Source organism: Tachypleus tridentatus, chromosome 2 (assembly GCF_004210375.1).
Source record: "Tachypleus tridentatus isolate NWPU-2018 chromosome 2, ASM421037v1, whole genome shotgun sequence".
Classification (NCBI taxonomy): domain Eukaryota; kingdom Metazoa; phylum Arthropoda; class Merostomata; order Xiphosura; family Limulidae; genus Tachypleus; species Tachypleus tridentatus.
The window spans coordinates 21,295,432-21,313,945 of NC_134826.1; the positions used below are offsets into that span (position 1 = coordinate 21,295,432).

General features: G+C 34.1%; 1 protein-coding gene across 10 annotated transcripts in view; it reads left to right on the forward strand.

Moving 5' to 3' along the window:
- The first annotated feature begins 1,212 nt into the window (after positions 1-1,212).
- Positions 1,213-18,514, forward strand: part of LOC143239194 (dual oxidase 1-like) — a 63,634-nt gene continuing 46,332 nt past the window's right edge. For 4 of the 10 annotated variants that reach the window (XR_013021053.1, XM_076480077.1, XM_076480091.1 and 1 more), the window contains exons 1-5: positions 3,999-4,266; positions 6,202-6,339; positions 7,115-7,276; positions 12,116-12,306; positions 17,271-17,397. Coding sequence is in view for 9 of the 10 variants with exons in the window: in XM_076480077.1 (XP_076336192.1) it covers positions 4,146-4,266; positions 6,202-6,339; positions 7,115-7,276; positions 12,116-12,306; positions 17,271-17,397 (739 nt within the window). In the remaining variant the exon portion in view is untranslated. Of the gene's footprint in view, positions 1,524-3,995; positions 4,267-6,201; positions 6,340-7,114; positions 7,277-12,115; positions 12,307-17,270; positions 17,398-18,514 lie in introns of those variants that run through there. The other 6 variants (XM_076480113.1, XM_076480137.1, XM_076480127.1 and 3 more) reach the window with 6 other exon arrangements.

The window sequence follows — 18,514 nt, forward strand, 5'->3', positions numbered from 1 at the left end:
TAAATCCTAGATTACTTTCTTGTTCATAAGTATAAATTCTAGATTACTTCCTTGTTCATAAGTATAAATCAGAGTAAAATTCATTGTTGGTTATTATAAATTGTAGAATACTTCTTTGTTTATAAATATAAATCATAGTTTACTTCCTTGTTGATTAATATAAATCACAGTATTATTCATTGTTGATAAGTATAAATCATAGAATGCTTCATTGTTGATGAATATAAATTATATAATAATTCATTTTTGAATAGTATAAATCATAGAATGTTTCATTGCTCATTAATATAAATCGTACAATATTTCATTGTTGATAAGTATGAATCATAGTATACTTTCTTGTTTATTAATATAAATAATAGAATATTTATTGTTGATTAGTATAAATCGTTGTATATTTTATTGTTTATTAATATAAATCAAAAAATACTTCATTGTTGATAAGTATAAATATAGAATATTTCATTGTTGATAATAAAAATCATAGTATACTTCCTTGTTAATTAGCATTAATTAGGAAAATTTATTGTTGATTAATATAAATCGTTGAATATTTTATTCTTTATAAGTGTTAATCACATTATATTTCCTTGTTGAACTGATTAATATAAGTCTTTGAGTACTTCTTTGTTCTTAAGTATAAATAATAGAATACTTCACATTTTATTAATATAAATTATAGAATACCTTATTATTGATCAGTATACATCACAGTAAACGTCATTGTATATTAATATAAATCATGGAGAAGTTCATTGTTGATAAGTATAAATCATAGAATAGTTTATTGTGTATAAGTTTAAATCAAAAAATACTTCACTCTTAATTAATGTAAATCATAGTATATTTCATTGTTGATTAACATTAATCAGAGAATACTTCATTTTGTATGAATATAAATCATAGTATACTTTTTTGTTCATAAGTATAAATGATAGTGCAATTCATAAGTATCTGTTTCTTTATTTCTCAAGACTGCTGTTATGGGTATTGAAACTTTTTAGAACAAAGTAGAGAACAACATTTCGAACTCTTAATTCTTATCCAGATTAACAAAGGTGCAAACTCTCTCTTGCAAACATAGGGAATTTGAGGGGCAATGCCCTATTTTATGGCGATACAAAATTCTAAACTTCAAATGCACAGCTCTGAAGGGAAACAAATATCCATGCGCCAGTGGCAGCAAAAGGGTAAAGTATGAGTTGGCGAACTGAACAGGATGTTGCATTACTTATGATTAGTATGTAAAGAATAATGATTAATATTCAGGACATGATGATCAAATTTGTCTAAAATCAAAATTTAAATCTTAAATGTGTGATAATATAATAATGTGCAATTTTAAATAGCTGAAAATCGTGATTTGTGAACTTTAGTTTAACGAGGGTAGGTCTTCGTTGGAATAAGGTGACGTGGGGTACCTCTTTCGTGGATCATAGCCTATCTACAACACTTTGAAAGGTGCTAACCTGAGATTCTTTCGTCGGTCGCTGTAACTTTTGTGTGTACACGTTATGACTGATGTAAGTTGATATTAACTAACTACTGCTACGTATATAAGTTTTATGATATAGATACTGAATTTGTTTGTGCAATGAAGCAGCTAATAAATATGTGTTAAACTACCTACTTCACGTTTTCAACATTTACCAATCGCCGACAACGTTACGTCATTGTTTCTGTTTCCTTACAGGAAAACATCATGGGGTTATCTGCTGTGTCTACCGAGGAAAATAAAACCCTTGATTTTACCGTTGTAAATACGAAGACTTAACGCTGTTCCACCGAGGGACCGTTGGTTTGATTTGTTTTGAATTTCGCGCAAAGCTACCCGAGGGCTATCTGCGCTAGCCATCCCTAATTTAGCAGTATAATACTAAAGAGAAGGCAGCTTGTCATCATCACTCACCGCCAACTCTTGGGCTACCTCTTTTACCAACGAATAGTTGGATTGACCGTCACATTATAACGCTTTCACGGCTTAAACGACGAGTATTTTTGGTGTGACGGAATTCAAACCCGGGACCCTCGGATTACGAGTCCATTACCTTAACCACCTGACCATGTCGGCTTCTTATAATCATCTATTCGCAAGAAGATAGTGACAGTTATTACTAATTTCTTACGTAAACTGGCTGAATGTTAGCTATTGAGTCGAGAACGTTTTACATGATGAACCCTTTCTTAGTATGCTTCGCTTTTTATGCTCCACTCTGTATAGCCTATTTGTGTACATAATGAACGTGTCATTTTCCAATGTTAATTTTTTTTACTCTATTACTTAATAGCGTTTATATTTGCACAGTAGTTTTCAACACTTTATTTGCTGACCTCCTTAGAGGTCGTTCCACAGTTTGCGCACGACAATGATAGCTGTTGAAATGCTTGAAACGGAACTTTATCTTCAATTTTTAACACATTTTTATATTTGTTACGTACTGTAATTTATTCCAGATGAGTCTCCGGTTTATTATGTTAGGTATTACAATTTCAAATAGCCAGAAATTTGAATGTGAATGTAGAAGTTAACTGAATGTTGATAAGTATCATTTTTTTTTTATATTTATCGAGAAAACTGGTGAACACAATTTTCTTTCTTAATACAAGTATATTTTAATATTCAAACAATAAAATAATTAAAAATAACGGTTATTAGAAATAATGACTTATATACAAAAGTTTCACATAATTATAAGCAATACTAAATCTTCTATCTGGTCTGAAATCGAATATTTTACCGACGGTTCACGATGAGCGAATGAATTCAGAGTTAATACCGATACAGTTCAAACAACGTTTAACCAATTAGCTACTTCATTGATCACATGTAAATTTTTCACTGACAAAAATATTTAATGTCCTCGTAGAAATACTGACGTCTGAAGTTAATTCTCTAAAATTAAAGTTTTATAATATTCGAAATCTACAAATGTTAGTGTCAAATATCTGTAGTTTACTGACTGATAAGCGTTTATCACAGTTATAGCTACTGAGGTTTATAGTATAGTAACTGTAGCAAGCCAACAATATATACTGTCTCTTGGCGCGTCGATTTATAAACTTGAGACGAGGTTCTCGAAATTTTAGTTGGCAATAATATTTAAAGACACCCTAAATGTTTTCGTAAAACATATATTGTTGATTCTTACACTCGAGAATCTTCTACAAAGATAGAGAAAAGGCGAGAATTTCGCAATACACATTTAACAGTATAAGTTACAACCATTTCTAAATATATATTTAACTAAAACAAAGATCGATGTTAAAATAAACATGCAATAGTAAATCCGTTACACATTACGTAATAGAAATTCAGAATTACCATTACATTTTTAAATATATCCATATATCACGCAAATCGAATAATTTCTTGCTACTTTGATATTTTAATTCTAATATCCTACTCGAGCAATAAACTATTTGAATTCGACTTCAAATCCTTTGTTAAGAATAGTAAAATATTTTGTAGTGCCTGACGCCATCAAACCTCACAGTTTTTTTTTAAATATATATAGTTTTTATGAGTATAAATAAAAAGTATTATAAGAATATGTTGAGAGCGTCTTCTCTGTTTGGTTTAATTGAACTGCAACTTTATGTGGGCCAAGCGTGTTAAGGCGTTCGACTCATAATCTGAGGGTCGCGGGTTTGAATCCCGGTCGCACCAAACATGCTCGCCCTCCCAGCCGTGTGGGCGTTATATGTTACGGTCAATCTCACTATTCGTTGGTAAAAGAGTAGCCCAAGAGTTGGCGGTGGGTGGTGATGACTAGCTGCCTTCCCTCTAGTCTTACACTGCTAAATTAGGAACGGCTAGCGCAGATAGCCCTCGAGTTGCTTTGCGCGAAATTCAAAACAAACAAATAAGCAACTTTATGCTGGAAGGAAATAAGGACGGATTTCCGGTTTGATAAGTCGTATGAACCCTCAACTAAAGGAAGCTCTTTAACAACAGGATATCAAACTTCCAACCGACAGCAGTATACACGAGACTAAATTACATTTTTGTTTTAACAGAGGTCATTTAGACGTGACTATGAAATTAAAGAGACTGATGTTTATATTTTCTATTGTTTAATGTACAGAATTTATTGAGGTTGTTATATATAATAACAATATAATATATATAATAACAACCTTGCCAAATGCGTTTAATCATAGCAAGTATTTTCACACTCAATGTTCTTTCGTCTTTACTCTATACCGTTGCGACAGCTAATAGCACATCTACTAATTCAACCACTCGGTGGACGTTGTCTTCGAAAGGTAAGTATAGGTCCCAGTCAACGTATAAGTATAGTTTTAAAGAGGCAGTTTTGACTATTAAGAAATTAAAATGAGAAAATCATTTTATTAATTTGTTGTTAAGCTAGAAAACTGTTCAATGGGCTATTTGTGCTGACCATCGGTATTGAAACCTGGATTCTAGCGTTGCAGCTTATAAGACTTCAGACTTTCCGCTTAGCCGTTAGAACTAATAGTAATAAAGTTTGTTTGTTTCCTTGGAAAATACAAACGATTAGTGATTAGAGATGGATTAAAAAACTGAGTAACAGATAATATAATAATAATGATCAAACTCCTTTAATGAAAAGGAGGCCTGGCATGGCCAAGCGCGTAAGGCGTGCGACTCGTAATCCGCGGGTCGCGCCCGCGTCGCGCTAAACATACTCGCCCTCTCAGCCGTGGGGGTGTATAATGTGACGGTCAATCCCACTATTCGTTGGTAAAAGAGTAGCCCAAGAGTTGGCGGTGGGTGGTGATGACTAGCTGCCTTCCCTCTAGTCTTACACTGCTAAATTAGGGATGGCTAGCACAGATAGCCCTCGAGTAGCTTTGTGCGAAATTCCAAAACAAACAAACAATTAATGAAAAGGAAAAATTAGGTCTTTGTTTTGTCTGTAGTTAAGACTACAAAGCTGTGAAATGGGGCATGAGAGCTCTGCCCTCCACAGGAATCGAACCCTGGATTCGTTAATCTGTAATGTTACCTAGGGGATACGTAAGCCTCATAGATATTTAAAATAAACTAAAATATTTCTGCACCAACGAACCACATACATACGAAAAAAGTGTGAACAAAAATATCATTAATATTATAATAAATCACACTAAATACTGGTGCACTTGCCTATATGTTTTATATAAAAGCTTATTAATTTATACCCTTTGTAATCAGTTCTTTAACTCATTGACTGCTCAATAAATGTATAAATATTCCGCACATGTTTAAAACAGCCACAGTAAAAGAGGTAAATTCAATACCGTTAAAACAAAAATATAAAATCAGTAAAAAATAATGCACTATGTGAGCCCATAACTAGTGAAAAAAATATAAAACAAGTCTGTTATTTATGGGAAAATACCCCTCAACAGTACCTCAGAGCTCGTTTGAAATGTCTTATCCATTTAACACGAATTTTCAGACATGGTAAATAAAACATTATCTGAATAATTTAATTTCTGAAACATATTCTGAAAAGTGCTTGAGGTTTTTGCTATTAAAATTATTGAACTGAGTTCGCTAAAGGGTAAATATATACTGATAGATTAGCCCAATAGCGTTTTCGTGTATAACCTCTTACACCATGCCCTGGAGCATTTGGAGTTTCTGGTCCACTTTTGTTAATTATATTTTTCTGTGATAGTCCAAGACACCCACGAAAAATCAACTGATAATTATTTATTCAGCTTTTGCCAACCGTGTATATTGACCAACATAATTATATTAATTTTGACAACCTAATCATCTTATTATCAAGGATTTTTCTCCCCTAGTGCCCGGAAAAAACTACGACACGCTGCATTGCATAATATGTATAAATTTACAGGGTACCTTGGGGTGAGGCTTAGCTTGTCGTGTACTTAATTAGCGTAATGCAATAATTCCTTGTGATGTCAAAGTTAACTGGTAATATTGTATTCATTATAACATTCAATCGCCATAAGTCTCCAATATTTATAAAATAACTGTCTTATTTTAAAAAAAAACTTTCACTTATTCAAAGTTCACAAGCTTTAGAACTTTTATCGTAATCTCAATTTTTTAAATCAATTTTTATATTTTTAAACAAAACTTTAATAGTTTTCAATCTACATATTACCGTGTAATTCGCATCCCTCTGTAGGATCATTATTTCTGTTTTTAAGGCAAATAGGTATTGTCGATATTCTATAATTTTTTGTTTATATATTTTACAGTGGATGCCAACATTTTGAACTCTATTCGTGCGGCGAGTCTCTGGCTTCCAGCACGTGACGAAACGGAGGCCCTGGTGGAATACGAGAGTTACGATGGCTGGTTTAATAACCGTGCTCTACCCCATCTTGGGGCAATAGGTAAGGTATTAGTTGATACTTCCATCATACTTGACTGTATTTATTCAACAAATATTCAGATTTCAAAATAAACGTTTAAATCTGCTCTTCTCGAAAGAGAATGAAAAACCGTCTGCTTTAAAACTTAGTTTTACAAAAGCGTATATTTAAAACATCACTTTTCACTTTCACAGAAACCCGAGGTGGAAGTGAAATATTGAACCGTTTTGAAAAGTTTCTTCTTATTGAGCAAGAATTAATAAATTTAGCTTTATAGTTTTATATAAAAATATAAATGGAAGAGTATCGTACATCAATGCGCCAGTAATATTTAAATCCATGTAACTTAAAAGTGTTGATACATCGTGTTAGGCTTAAGAGTTAGTCTCCAATACCAACTTCACTCTAAAGATGCGATAAACGAACATATTAAGTGTATTATTTGAACGTAAAATATCATTGTTTGTAATACTTTTTTTCTCCAGCTAAAGTTTAATCTGTAGCAACCAAAACCTTTCCTTTATATAAAAATATTGAATTGTATATGTTTTAGCAGAGCCGTTATTGTTGCATTACGAAACTAGCACCACAGGTCGACTGTGCATACAGCCAACGATGTACTAAAAATAACCGTATTTCATAGAGGTTATTTTACACATAACTTACATTATTCTTGCTGATCGAACATTTGTTTGTGAAATTTAAGTTTCTTTTCGTAATTTTTGAAAACATTACATTGAAAAAGTACGTGGTTGACTATTATTTACTTATTTTTTTAATTGAATAACCGCAACAGACAGCCCAGTTATTCGGCTACTAGAAACAGTGTATGCTGATGGAGTTAAACAGCCGTTAGACACCACTCGGCCATCTGGTAATTTAGTTGGTAAAACGTTGGAAGATATATTTTACCAGAAGAGTGCTACTAGTAGAAGGAATGTTCTGTTTCTGTATTTCGGTAAGTGGTTCACTTTGGTAGAATGTTATAAAAGTATATAGACAAACAGGTATGATAGCGTATAATATCTAGGTTACGCCCTCTAGGTTATTACTTCAGATCCTAAGCTATAAAAGCTTTAGTAATTGAATATACATGTGTTAAAGGTTTTTCACCGAAGAGAATCAATGACGTAGAGGTCTAATGCGCTCCTTGATTGGCCGTACCCTCTGCTGTGGACTGCAGTTTTGCTGTGTAATGTCAAATGAATTTGACGAAATCCCATGACATTATTCACATACCTAAATAATGTGATATCTCAGAATTGCTGTCTAACACTACCAGAAATTTCGTGTGCTTGTATTTTCAATTTTTGAAGAACTAACCCTGAATCGCTATGAATGCGAAAAAGAATACAAAAAAAAAAAAAAACAATATGTATATGTGGTATCCCTCCCTATAAGACTGACTAACGATATATAAATTATTTAAAAATTCAGGAACAGTTGTTGATACACCAACAAAACAATTAATACGAAATAAGGATACGTAGTATTATAACTATAAAAAGGCAAAAGCCATTATTAGTAAATACGCTTGACCACACCTCTCATCCCATTGAAATGAAATTAGTCATTTGATGCTAAGCCGTATTGTCTGAAACACAAATAGTCACACATTGTATTGCAAGTAAGTTGTCATTTTAAAGTATTTCGTAGTTAGTTTAAAATGTACAAAATTACTTATGAGCAAAGAAGAATGTTAGATGTTTCATTCACCTCGAAAACATCTGGAAGACTAAAAGCTTATTCTGATTAGCTGTTGCATACAAGATTTCTTATCAAAATGTCGAGCCCCATTTTGATAAATACATACTTACTACTTAAAATGTCTACTTTCAGTTTCTGCAACACTGCATGTTAAAACACCCCTACATATGTGATATTAAAAATCATAATCCTGAACTTAAAATTAAAATAATCCTATAGTAACCGCCCTAGCAACTGCCGAAACGTTACAAAAATTGGATCAATTTTTCCTTCATCCTACGTGAAGACATTTCAATGGCAAATAAGAACAATGCCAGAAAGAAAAAAAAACCAAGTTTCCATGGGAACAATCATATTGACCAGCACATGCTTAAATACAGCAAAACTGAACAACATAATACTTCAGTGGTGGAAAATAAACCGAAAACATTGCACGCTAACTATAAGAAGTCTGCAACTGGAGGATAGATTTGTATGTTGGAAATACTTTCTTTCGTTTGTCTTTTCTTTTATGACATTAGGTTCGTGCTTTTCTTCTCTCCTTAAGCTTTAAATTAACTTATAATGCTTCCTAGTGGCACAGTGTTAAGTTAGTCTGCAGACATACAACGCTAGAAACCGGGTTTGGATACTCGTGGTGGGTAGAGCACAGATAGCATTATGTATATTTTTTCCTGAATTCCAACCAAACAAATTTATGTCTAATTTATTAGCTTTCAAGATATTGTTATTTTTAGATAATCGGAATCAGAGCTTATTAATATGCGCATATTAATAAAGTAATTCGCATAGTAAATTGAAAATGAATTATTTAGTGTTAATTTCAAGTTTATCAAAGTTTGAGGTTCCTAGTATGTCCAAAATGTGTAATGCATACGTCAGTGTGTTGTGAGCATTTTAATAGCACCGAAAATACGTCGCGAGTACTTACTTTTTGAACTACAGAGCAATTTTTCTATAGTCACGTGTTTGTATTGCAAGTAGTTGAACGGTAAAATAATTGGCCCGGTATGGTCAGGTGGGTTTGTTTTTTGTTTTTGAATTTCGCGCAAAGCTACTCGAAGGCAAGCCGGGCCGGCCAGGTGTTTAAGACACTCGACTCGTAATCCGAAGGTCGCGGAATCGAATCCCCGTCTCACCAAACATGCTAGCTCTTTCAGCCGTGGGGGCGTTATAATGTGATGGTCAATCCCACTATTTTGTTGGTAAAAGAATAGCCCAAGAGCTGGCGGTAGGTGGTGATGACTAGCTGTCTTCCCTCTAGTCTTACACTGCTAAATTAGGGACGGCTTATATAATTCTCATGTATCTTTGTGCGAAATTCAAAACAAACCAAACCAATCTTTCATTTTTTTCTTATTAAGCTACACAATGGGCTATATGTGCTCTGCCCACCACGGGTGGTATTGAAAACTGGCTTCTAACAGTGTAAGGCTGCCACGATGCCGCTGTGCCACCTGGAGGGTGTTTTCTTTCATTATCAAATAGTAAGTAGTGGAATCTTCAAGTAATTTGCTGTATTGATTGGCTTATATTTACGTAATTAAATCTTGCACACGCACACATATATTCACAATCTTAGTGCGGAGGGTTCGAATCCCCATCACACCAAACATTCTGCCCTTTCAGCAGCGGTGGCGTTATAATGTTACGATCAATCCCACTGTTTGTTGGTAAAAGAGTAGTCCAAGAGTTGGCGGTGAGTGGTGATGACTAGCTGCCTTCCCTCAAGTCTTAGTGTTATATTAGAGACGGCTAGCGCAGATATCTCTCGTGTAGATTTGTGCGAAATTAAAAAACAAAACAATCAGCAGTAAGGAGCGTCAAAACTTGGACTACTGTAATTAGATTTGGTTTTCAGTATTGTAACGATCGCGAGTTTGCGACAATTGATTGCAAACCATTGACAGTTATATTGACAGTGTAATCTACCTGTGTCATAGCTAAAATATAACTTCATATAGTTCTTTATCGTGTTAGAAAGTAGGTATTGCTACAAGCAAGATGTGTGTCCAACTTACACGATCATCTTTAATAAACACTGTTCGTGATTTAAATAATTTTATTTGGACTTATTTTTGTAATAATTCAAAAACCAAAGAAACTTTTTGGGGGTTCTTATCCTTTAAATAGTATTTATTTTAATGTTAAGCATATTTTTTCTATTTATTTCAAATAAAGTCTGTTTTTAAGTAGTTATTGAAAAATGTCTGTCATTGCAGTCTAGCAGAAGTTGTAATCGCGGTTAAGTACGTTTGCCATCAGAAAAAAAACACACCAGTGAATAAGCTTGTAAAATTTAACAGACATCAGGATGGGCTCTAACTGTCCAACTTCTTCAATAATGGTTAGAATTTGGCTTTCTCCAAACATACCTCGAACAGAAGATTACAGCAACTGTATACAGCTACTAACAGTAGAAGATTACAACATCTGTATGGGGGTACTGACAACAGAAGATTACAACATCTGTATGGGGGTACTGACAACAGAAGATTACAACATTTGTATGGGGGTACTGACAACAGAAGATTACAACATTTGTATGGGGGTACTGACAACAGAAGATTACAACATTTGTATGGGGGTACTGACAACAGAAGATTACAACATCTGTATGGGGGTACTGACAACAGAAGATTACAACATTTGTATGGGGGTACTGACAACAGAAGATTACAACATTTGTATGGGGGTACTGACAACAGAAGATTACAACATTTGTATGGGGGTACTGACAACAGAAGATTACAACATCTGTATGGGGGTACTGACAACAGAAGATTACAACATTTGTATGGGGGTACTGACAACAGAAGATTACAACATCTGTATGGGGTACTGACAAACAAAGATTACTGACAACAGAAGATTACAACATTTGTATGGGGGTACTGACAACAGAAGATTACAACATTTGTATGGGGGTACTGACAACAGAAGATTAAAACATCTGTATGGGGGTACTGACAACAGAAGATTACAACATCTGTATGGGGGGGTACTGACAACAGAAGATTACAACATCTGTATGGGGTACTGACAACAGAAGATTACAACATCTGTATGGGGGTACTGACAACAGAAGATTACAACATCTGTATGGGGGTACTGACAACAGAAGATTACAACATCTGTATGGGGGTACTGACAACAGAAGATTACAACATCTGTATGGGGGTACTGACAACAGAAGATTACAACATCTGACAACAGAAGATATGGGGGTACTGACAACAGAAGATTACAACATCTGTATGGGGGTACTGACAACAGAAGATTACAACATCTGTGTGTGGGTACTGACAACAGAAGATTACAACATTTGTATGGGGGTACTGACAACAGAAGATTACAACATTTGTATGGGGGTACTGACAACAGAAGATTACAACATTTGTATGGGGTACTGACAATAGTGAAGTACAACAACTATATAGAGACACAACTAGTAAAAACTCCTTATTTCAGGCACAAACTGAAGATGAATGGTTCTGTGATGCTTCGACGTAAACTGTAAATAACAAGTGGATCACACGACGTTTCATCTCAATACAGTAAAAACATAAATTACCTTGTTAAATGTTCCGAATAGTCCGAATTGCTGGACTTAATGTGGAGAACGTTTTTACATGGAGGTTAGATCTTTGCGTCTTTGCCAAAAGGAATAGCGCACAAAAGATGTCAAAACATTGTTACTGGTGACGTCCACGTTAGATCTTTAACTTCAATAAAATATGATTAAGTTGATTACTGAAGTAACTGCCATGTTTCCTTTGTTAACCAGTCCTTTAAACTTAATAGGATGGTGATTAGTTGTTGCGTTATTGTATTAAAAGATCTTTGGAGATAAGTTTCAACTTGGTAGATGCAACCATAGTTCTTTACCGATATTCACGGGCTAATATTTCTCAACAAATATACTGACATCGAAATAACAAGCTTGTATCCTATAGTCTGGCCATGAGAGTAATATCTGATGGCAATTGTAATTGAAATGGTCATTCAGCGTGGTTACACACAAGATCGGTACATTTATGTGTTGTTGTTGTTTGTAACCCAAAACTGATCTGGCGTTTTTACATCTCAGGTAAACTAGTTATGGAAGAAATAACAAGTATGAAAAAGGCAGAATGTCCTGTTGAATATTTCGATGTCTTAGAACCAGACGACAGCAGTGAGAACGAAGGAAATGATACATATGACGAAAAGCCAATTCGGTACTCTCGATCAATTTGTAAAAAAACCTCTGGCACTTCACCAAGTAGCTCTGGACACCAGGTGGGTTCTCTATACACTTGGAACTTCATTTAGATAGCAGAAAGTGTAATTAAACTATCGACTTTAGGTTAGTAAACTTCGTGTGATTGTAACACCTGTCCACACGTGTGATGTTTACATTTTTCAGTCATTTTAAAGAATAAAAATTCGCCCGCGATTTTATCGCAGTTGTGGTGATGACGAATTTGAAACTTGGGATCTTCCTGAATCTTTACACTATGAACAAAAGCAACTTTTACTGTCCTTCTATCTTCCTCCTTTAACGGAAACTGTTACTCATAATGGCTGTCTGCTAGATCGCTTTCTAGGTCACGTTAGTTTTTTGTAGAACGGATAATAATTCGAAATGAGATCATAATAAAAAATATTGACATTCTGCATGCTTTGTTGTTTTTTGTTTATGTTATTGTTTGTTTTTTGTGTGTTCATGTTGTTTTTTGGGATTCATGTTATTGCTGTTTGTTTTTTGGTGTTCATGTTATTGTTGTTTTTACATGCTTTATCTGTCACAACTATTAACTTAGAAAAATAAAATTTGACTATTTAATAATAAACAACTAAATTAATTTTTGAGTCTTATCAGGACATTTCTTAGCCCACTTTATATATGTGTGTGTTCCACATCGGCCTATCTGGTAAGTCCACCTGTGATTTTAGCGTTATGTATCCATAATCGAATCCATACTTTATTTCTGTTCTTAGCCATTTATCGTACAATCATTTTTATTATTGTTTATTTCTTCGCGTATTTCCCTTCAAAATCAGTTCTTTTTAGCTCGTATTTTGAGTTTGTTTTGTTTTATTTTCAACCCTTGGTAATATTTATCTTCTCTTCCGGTATAAATAGTTATATTTTTGGATAGTTTCATATATTGTAATTAATTTCATTTGGGCCTTTGTTGATGTGTGTATTCTGTCTCAGAATCTGCTCGTGATTTTTAATTCTGTCCTGCAACCTGGTCACTTCGTTACTTGTAATTCAAAGGTCATAAGAAAAATCTCGGGAACACTCAGTGGGTCAGCGGTAGGTTTAAGAACTTGGAACGCTAAAATCCAGGGTCTGAGTCCCCGATATGGACAAAGTGCAAATAGCCCGTTATGTAGCTTTATACTAAGGAAACAACAACAATAGAGATCTGTTATCATTAACAGTATTACAAAAGACGAATTCCCTAATCGTGTAGTGGTTAAATTTTCTGACGCGTTTTGTATAGGTTAGAATTACTTCTCTGAAATTTTGTTGCTGATTTACTTTAAAAAAACACATTTTTAACAGTGTGTAGTACATTTTCGGCGTATGTAATTATTCTAAAAAAACAAAAAACGCAACTTAAATAGGCTTGCAGGAGTTTTATTACTTCTATCACGATATGTTGAAACAAACGGGTTACAATATTGATGGAATGTAGGTAATCTTGTCATTTGAGGTATTATTAAATTTTTATTCTTAAATAGCAAACCATTCAAAGATTATGAAGCAATTATTTTAATTGAAGTGCACAAGAAATGGTCTTTCAGAATTTTGTTTTGCAAACTGGAAGGATTTACACGTTTTGATCTAAAGGTTGGGAAAAACGACCTCCATACACCATCCAAATAGTAATAAAATTTATTTTATTATTTTAACCAACTGCTAACGTTTGAGAAATCAGAAATTGCACATTAAAACTAATGAGTCGACATGGTCCGGCATGACCAGGTAGTTAAGGAACTCGACTCGTAATCCGAGGGTCACGGGTTCGAATCTCTGTCACACCAAACATGCTCGCCCTTTCAGCTGTGGTGGCGTTATAATGTGACGGTCAATCCCACTATTTGTTAGTAAAAAAGTAGCCCAAGAGTCGGCAGTGGGTGGTGATGACTAACTGCCTTCCATCTAGTCTTACACTGCTAAATTAGGGACGGCCAGCGCAGATAGCCCTCGTGTAGCTTTGCGCGAAATTAAAAACAAAACAAATGAGTCGACTTTATCAAAAAAAAAAAACACTATCGCAAGAAATGACACAAGTTAACTTAAACAGTACCATTAACATCGTTAATGAAGAAGGTAAGTAACCTAGCCTAGCCTAACAAACTCATGAAACAATGCATTCTGATATATATGTAAAAACGACTCGTTTGGGTTGAGAAAAATGTTACGTAGAGGAGCTAGACATCACTGAATGCATTCTGATCTTCGTAAGAAAGAACGAGGTGTATTAAATTAGCTGTAGTCTTTAACAGAACGACTTCCAAATATTAATTTTGCTCTTATCGGAATTTGATATTGATTTGAATATTTCATTACAACGTTTTCTGACTTTAACAACAGTTGAACGTTCTAACCCTGATGAAGCCGCAAAAACGAATAATTGATTAAAATAAGGTTACAGATGTGAAAAGTTTGCCAAAAAAATTCATAAAAGTTGATTTTAAAACCTTTGTGAAGATGACGTCATAAAAGTGTTCGCTTTAAAATTAAATTTGGGAGAACGGTTTTTGTTTTTTTTTAGATTTCGCGCAAAGCTACACAAGAGCTATCTGTCCTAGCCGCCCCTAATTTAGCAGTGTAAGACTAGAGGGAAGGCAGCTGGTCATCACCACCCACTGTCAAGTCTTGGGCTACTCTTTTACCAACGGATTGACCGTCACATTATAATGCCCTCACGGCTGAAAGGGCGAGCATGTTTGGCGCGACTGGGATTCGAAACCGTGACCCTCGAATTACGAGTCGAACACCTTAACACACTTGGCTATGCCGGGTTCTGCAGGAACGGAAAAAAATTTGTAAAGAATTTACGCAAGAATCGTCTGGATGTTGAAAACACGTACCACGTATATCTAGTTTAATAAATAAAAATATATATATCTAATAAAACACTGGAAGTGTGTTATACAGCTGTTACATAACAGAATATTCTGTTTTCATAGTTTAAGGCCCTTTTTTGCTCCATAAGCAGCAATTATTTTACGTTTTTTATTTGTTTGTTTTCAAGGGCAAGGTTACAGAATAGATTCTTTCCACCATGACTAATTAAGCCTCACTTTAAGCGCCATGAGTTCAAACTAACTGGCTGAGCCAGATAGGGGCACGCCCCTCTTTAAGGGCGTTATCTATCTGATAGTGATTTGATGATCTTATTTGTATTTTTTGTGTTAAGTAATTTATTTGGATTATCACCACGATATTTTTTAGATTTTTAAAAATTAATGCATAAGCTTTAGGTTTAATTACCTAAGCCTTCTGCGTGTGCGAGACATTTAATAAACAACAGGATCTAACTGAACAATTCGATTAATTGCCTAGCAACAACGATAAACAAGAAATAAGTTTCTTTTCCAAAATAAGTCTGATGCCTAATAAACTAAAGTAAAATAATACTACATACAAGGTCAAGAAACATAGCAAGTAAAATTATGATTCTGAATGTATTTTTTTTCTTAAAATACGTGTAGCTCCAAGTTAGCTGAAATTTGAATTTTTGACTCAGGCTAATGCATTCATCTTTTAGAAATCTGAAAATTTACGATATACAGGTTGAGTATGCTACACTAAAACTATTTTGAATACAAAAATCAGCGAAATATCGTGAAATAACAGCTGATAAGAAATCAAGGTCAAACATGTATCAGAAATATATTAGGAATTGAATTATTAGGAATTATATTAGGAATTGCTTGGCGATCGCAGGTGATGTAATAAACCCGAAATATTCAGTCATAAAAAATGTGGTCAGACCGAGAATTTCAGAATTTCTCTTGTACATAATGACTCTGGAAAACAAAGGAATATGGATGAACTTGAAGTCCCAGGACCATCTAAAAAGAGAATAGCAACAAGTCATAACCCGCTCCCCCCAGTGTAAGTAAAGTGCGGTGTCACATAACAGGCGAGAATCCACGAACGCATGTGCCAGAAGCAAAAAAAGTTGTCCATATGACCATGACAACAGTGTGCTATATTCAATGAAGGAGAACATCTATCTAGAAAAACAACACAGACAATGCAAGCACAAGTTCTCCCCCCTCTACATGTCATATCAATCAAAGTGTCTCATATCTCACGTAGATGGAAAAATAGAACAGGTATTCATCCCATTCCATGAGAACAAATATGGTACAAGTATGAATAATATTTTTGATTTATTTTAAACTTCTCTATATTGTTAGGCTAAGTACTTTTGAATTTTAGAATAGTCTCAAGGAAAAGGTTTACACATGTATATATAATGACCTAAACACGAGAAAAGAGCAATATAGTTCTATGGTATTTGCACAACATTATGTGTAAGATCTTTAAGTTGAACATGCAGATGGCATAAAAAGGCAGGGGACCATTGTCATAAAGGGTATTTTTCAAGCATTGTAAGACAATAATTTAGCCTCCAGCGGTATGTTGGCGGTTTGTTTTTGAATTTCGCGCAAAGCTACACAAAAACTATTTGCGCTAGCTGTCCCTAATTTAGCAGTGTAAGACTAGAGGGAAGGCAGCTAGTTATCACCACCAACCGCAAACACTTGGGCTACTATTTTACCAACGAATAGTGGGATTGACCGTCACATTATAACGCCTCACGGCTGAAAGGGCGAACATGTTTGGTACGACGAGGATTCGAACCCACGGCCCCCAGATGACAAATCTATAGCCTTAACCCACCTGACCATGTTGGCGGACTCATTCCGCTAGAAACGAGGTTTCGATACCCGTGGTGGACGGAGCACAGATAGCCAATCACGTAGCTTTATACTTAATTTCAAACAGTCTTTAAGTTTAAAATAATATTGTGTAAACATTAATTTTTTATAGAAAATTTGTTATTGTTATATTATTAATGATAAAGTTAAATTTACCTCTGTTATTATGAAAACGTTTGTCAAGAGATACATTACATGCCTTATAATGGTGTTTGCATTATCTGAACATGATCCATCTGTGTACAGTAAACTGGCGACAGTTTTGGTTTTAGTAAATATTCTATCGATAGCTAAATCAAGTCACACCGTGGTTGGACGGAGGAGTATTATATGGGCATTCTAGAAGTCAGTCCTGTATGCTACGATCATTTGAAGGAGGAAGGCTGTCAGCCAGAAAGAAATATCAACTAGCCGATGGTAATTATTAAATATTCCAAATTACGTGCAGGATAAAAAAAGTTTGCTGAAAGTTATAGTGTCCTGCACAATATTATCACCTAATGTTATCATTACATTAAATTACACTTTTAGTCACTGAATATTTTTTTTATTTCGCCTATTTTATTAAATAGTAAAGGAGTACAATAAAAGTAAAACCATATAAAACTATTTTGTTCTTATTAAACTAAAGTTAAATTTATTTTCATCTAATAACTTAATAATGGTACTTTATTATAGTATTGTGGTTCTTCGATGTTTTATCGTGTTTGTGTACTAACTGTTTGTACATAGATACATAGTTATATTTGTTGAAGACTATGGTAACTATGAATGCTTTACAGATTTCCATATATTTAGGTGTTTATAATTAATGCCTCATGTGTTCGCGTATGATTGTGAGATGGCGGATTCTACTCTTATTTTCTTGTACTTTTGTTTATTGTCTCTTCTTTTGTTTAGTTTAATTATAGTTTTTAGTTATCATAGTCAGTAGACTTGGGATAACCAAGGTAATCAATAGGTATAATAAATTCATTTGTTTCTCTACCCAACAAGCCCCAAAACAAAGTAAGAAACCATTGCTAAGATACTAAACCAGAAAATGACCAATCGCAAAATTGTTCATCTTTCTTCTTGTCATACTTCGGTGGAGAGAACTCTGCAACTACTTCATCACTAATATCAGTTTAATTAAGCCTAAATCAACTCAGTATGCTTCTGAGTAATGCATTATGTCATCACCTAGTGGTAGTATTTTTTATCACAATTCTAGTATGAAAACGTTAGTACCCTTTGAAGTTAGCTTTCTTACAGAATTATGATGTGCCTTTAAAAAAAAACTTAAGAACAGGGTGAAACAGGATTACCAGCCAATGCTTTGTACACTATACAATCGGTGTTTTTAGGGATCCTATATCATGTATGAAGTAAAGAAATAAAAAGGAAAATCAATACACATAATATCCAATTTTATTACACACATTCATAGATGCACTGACTTTCAGGCAGGGGATAAATCGTCACAAAATATGTAATTAAACATTTTGCAAATAGAAAAAAGATGTAGGAATGGCAGTGTCAAAAAAATTGCAAG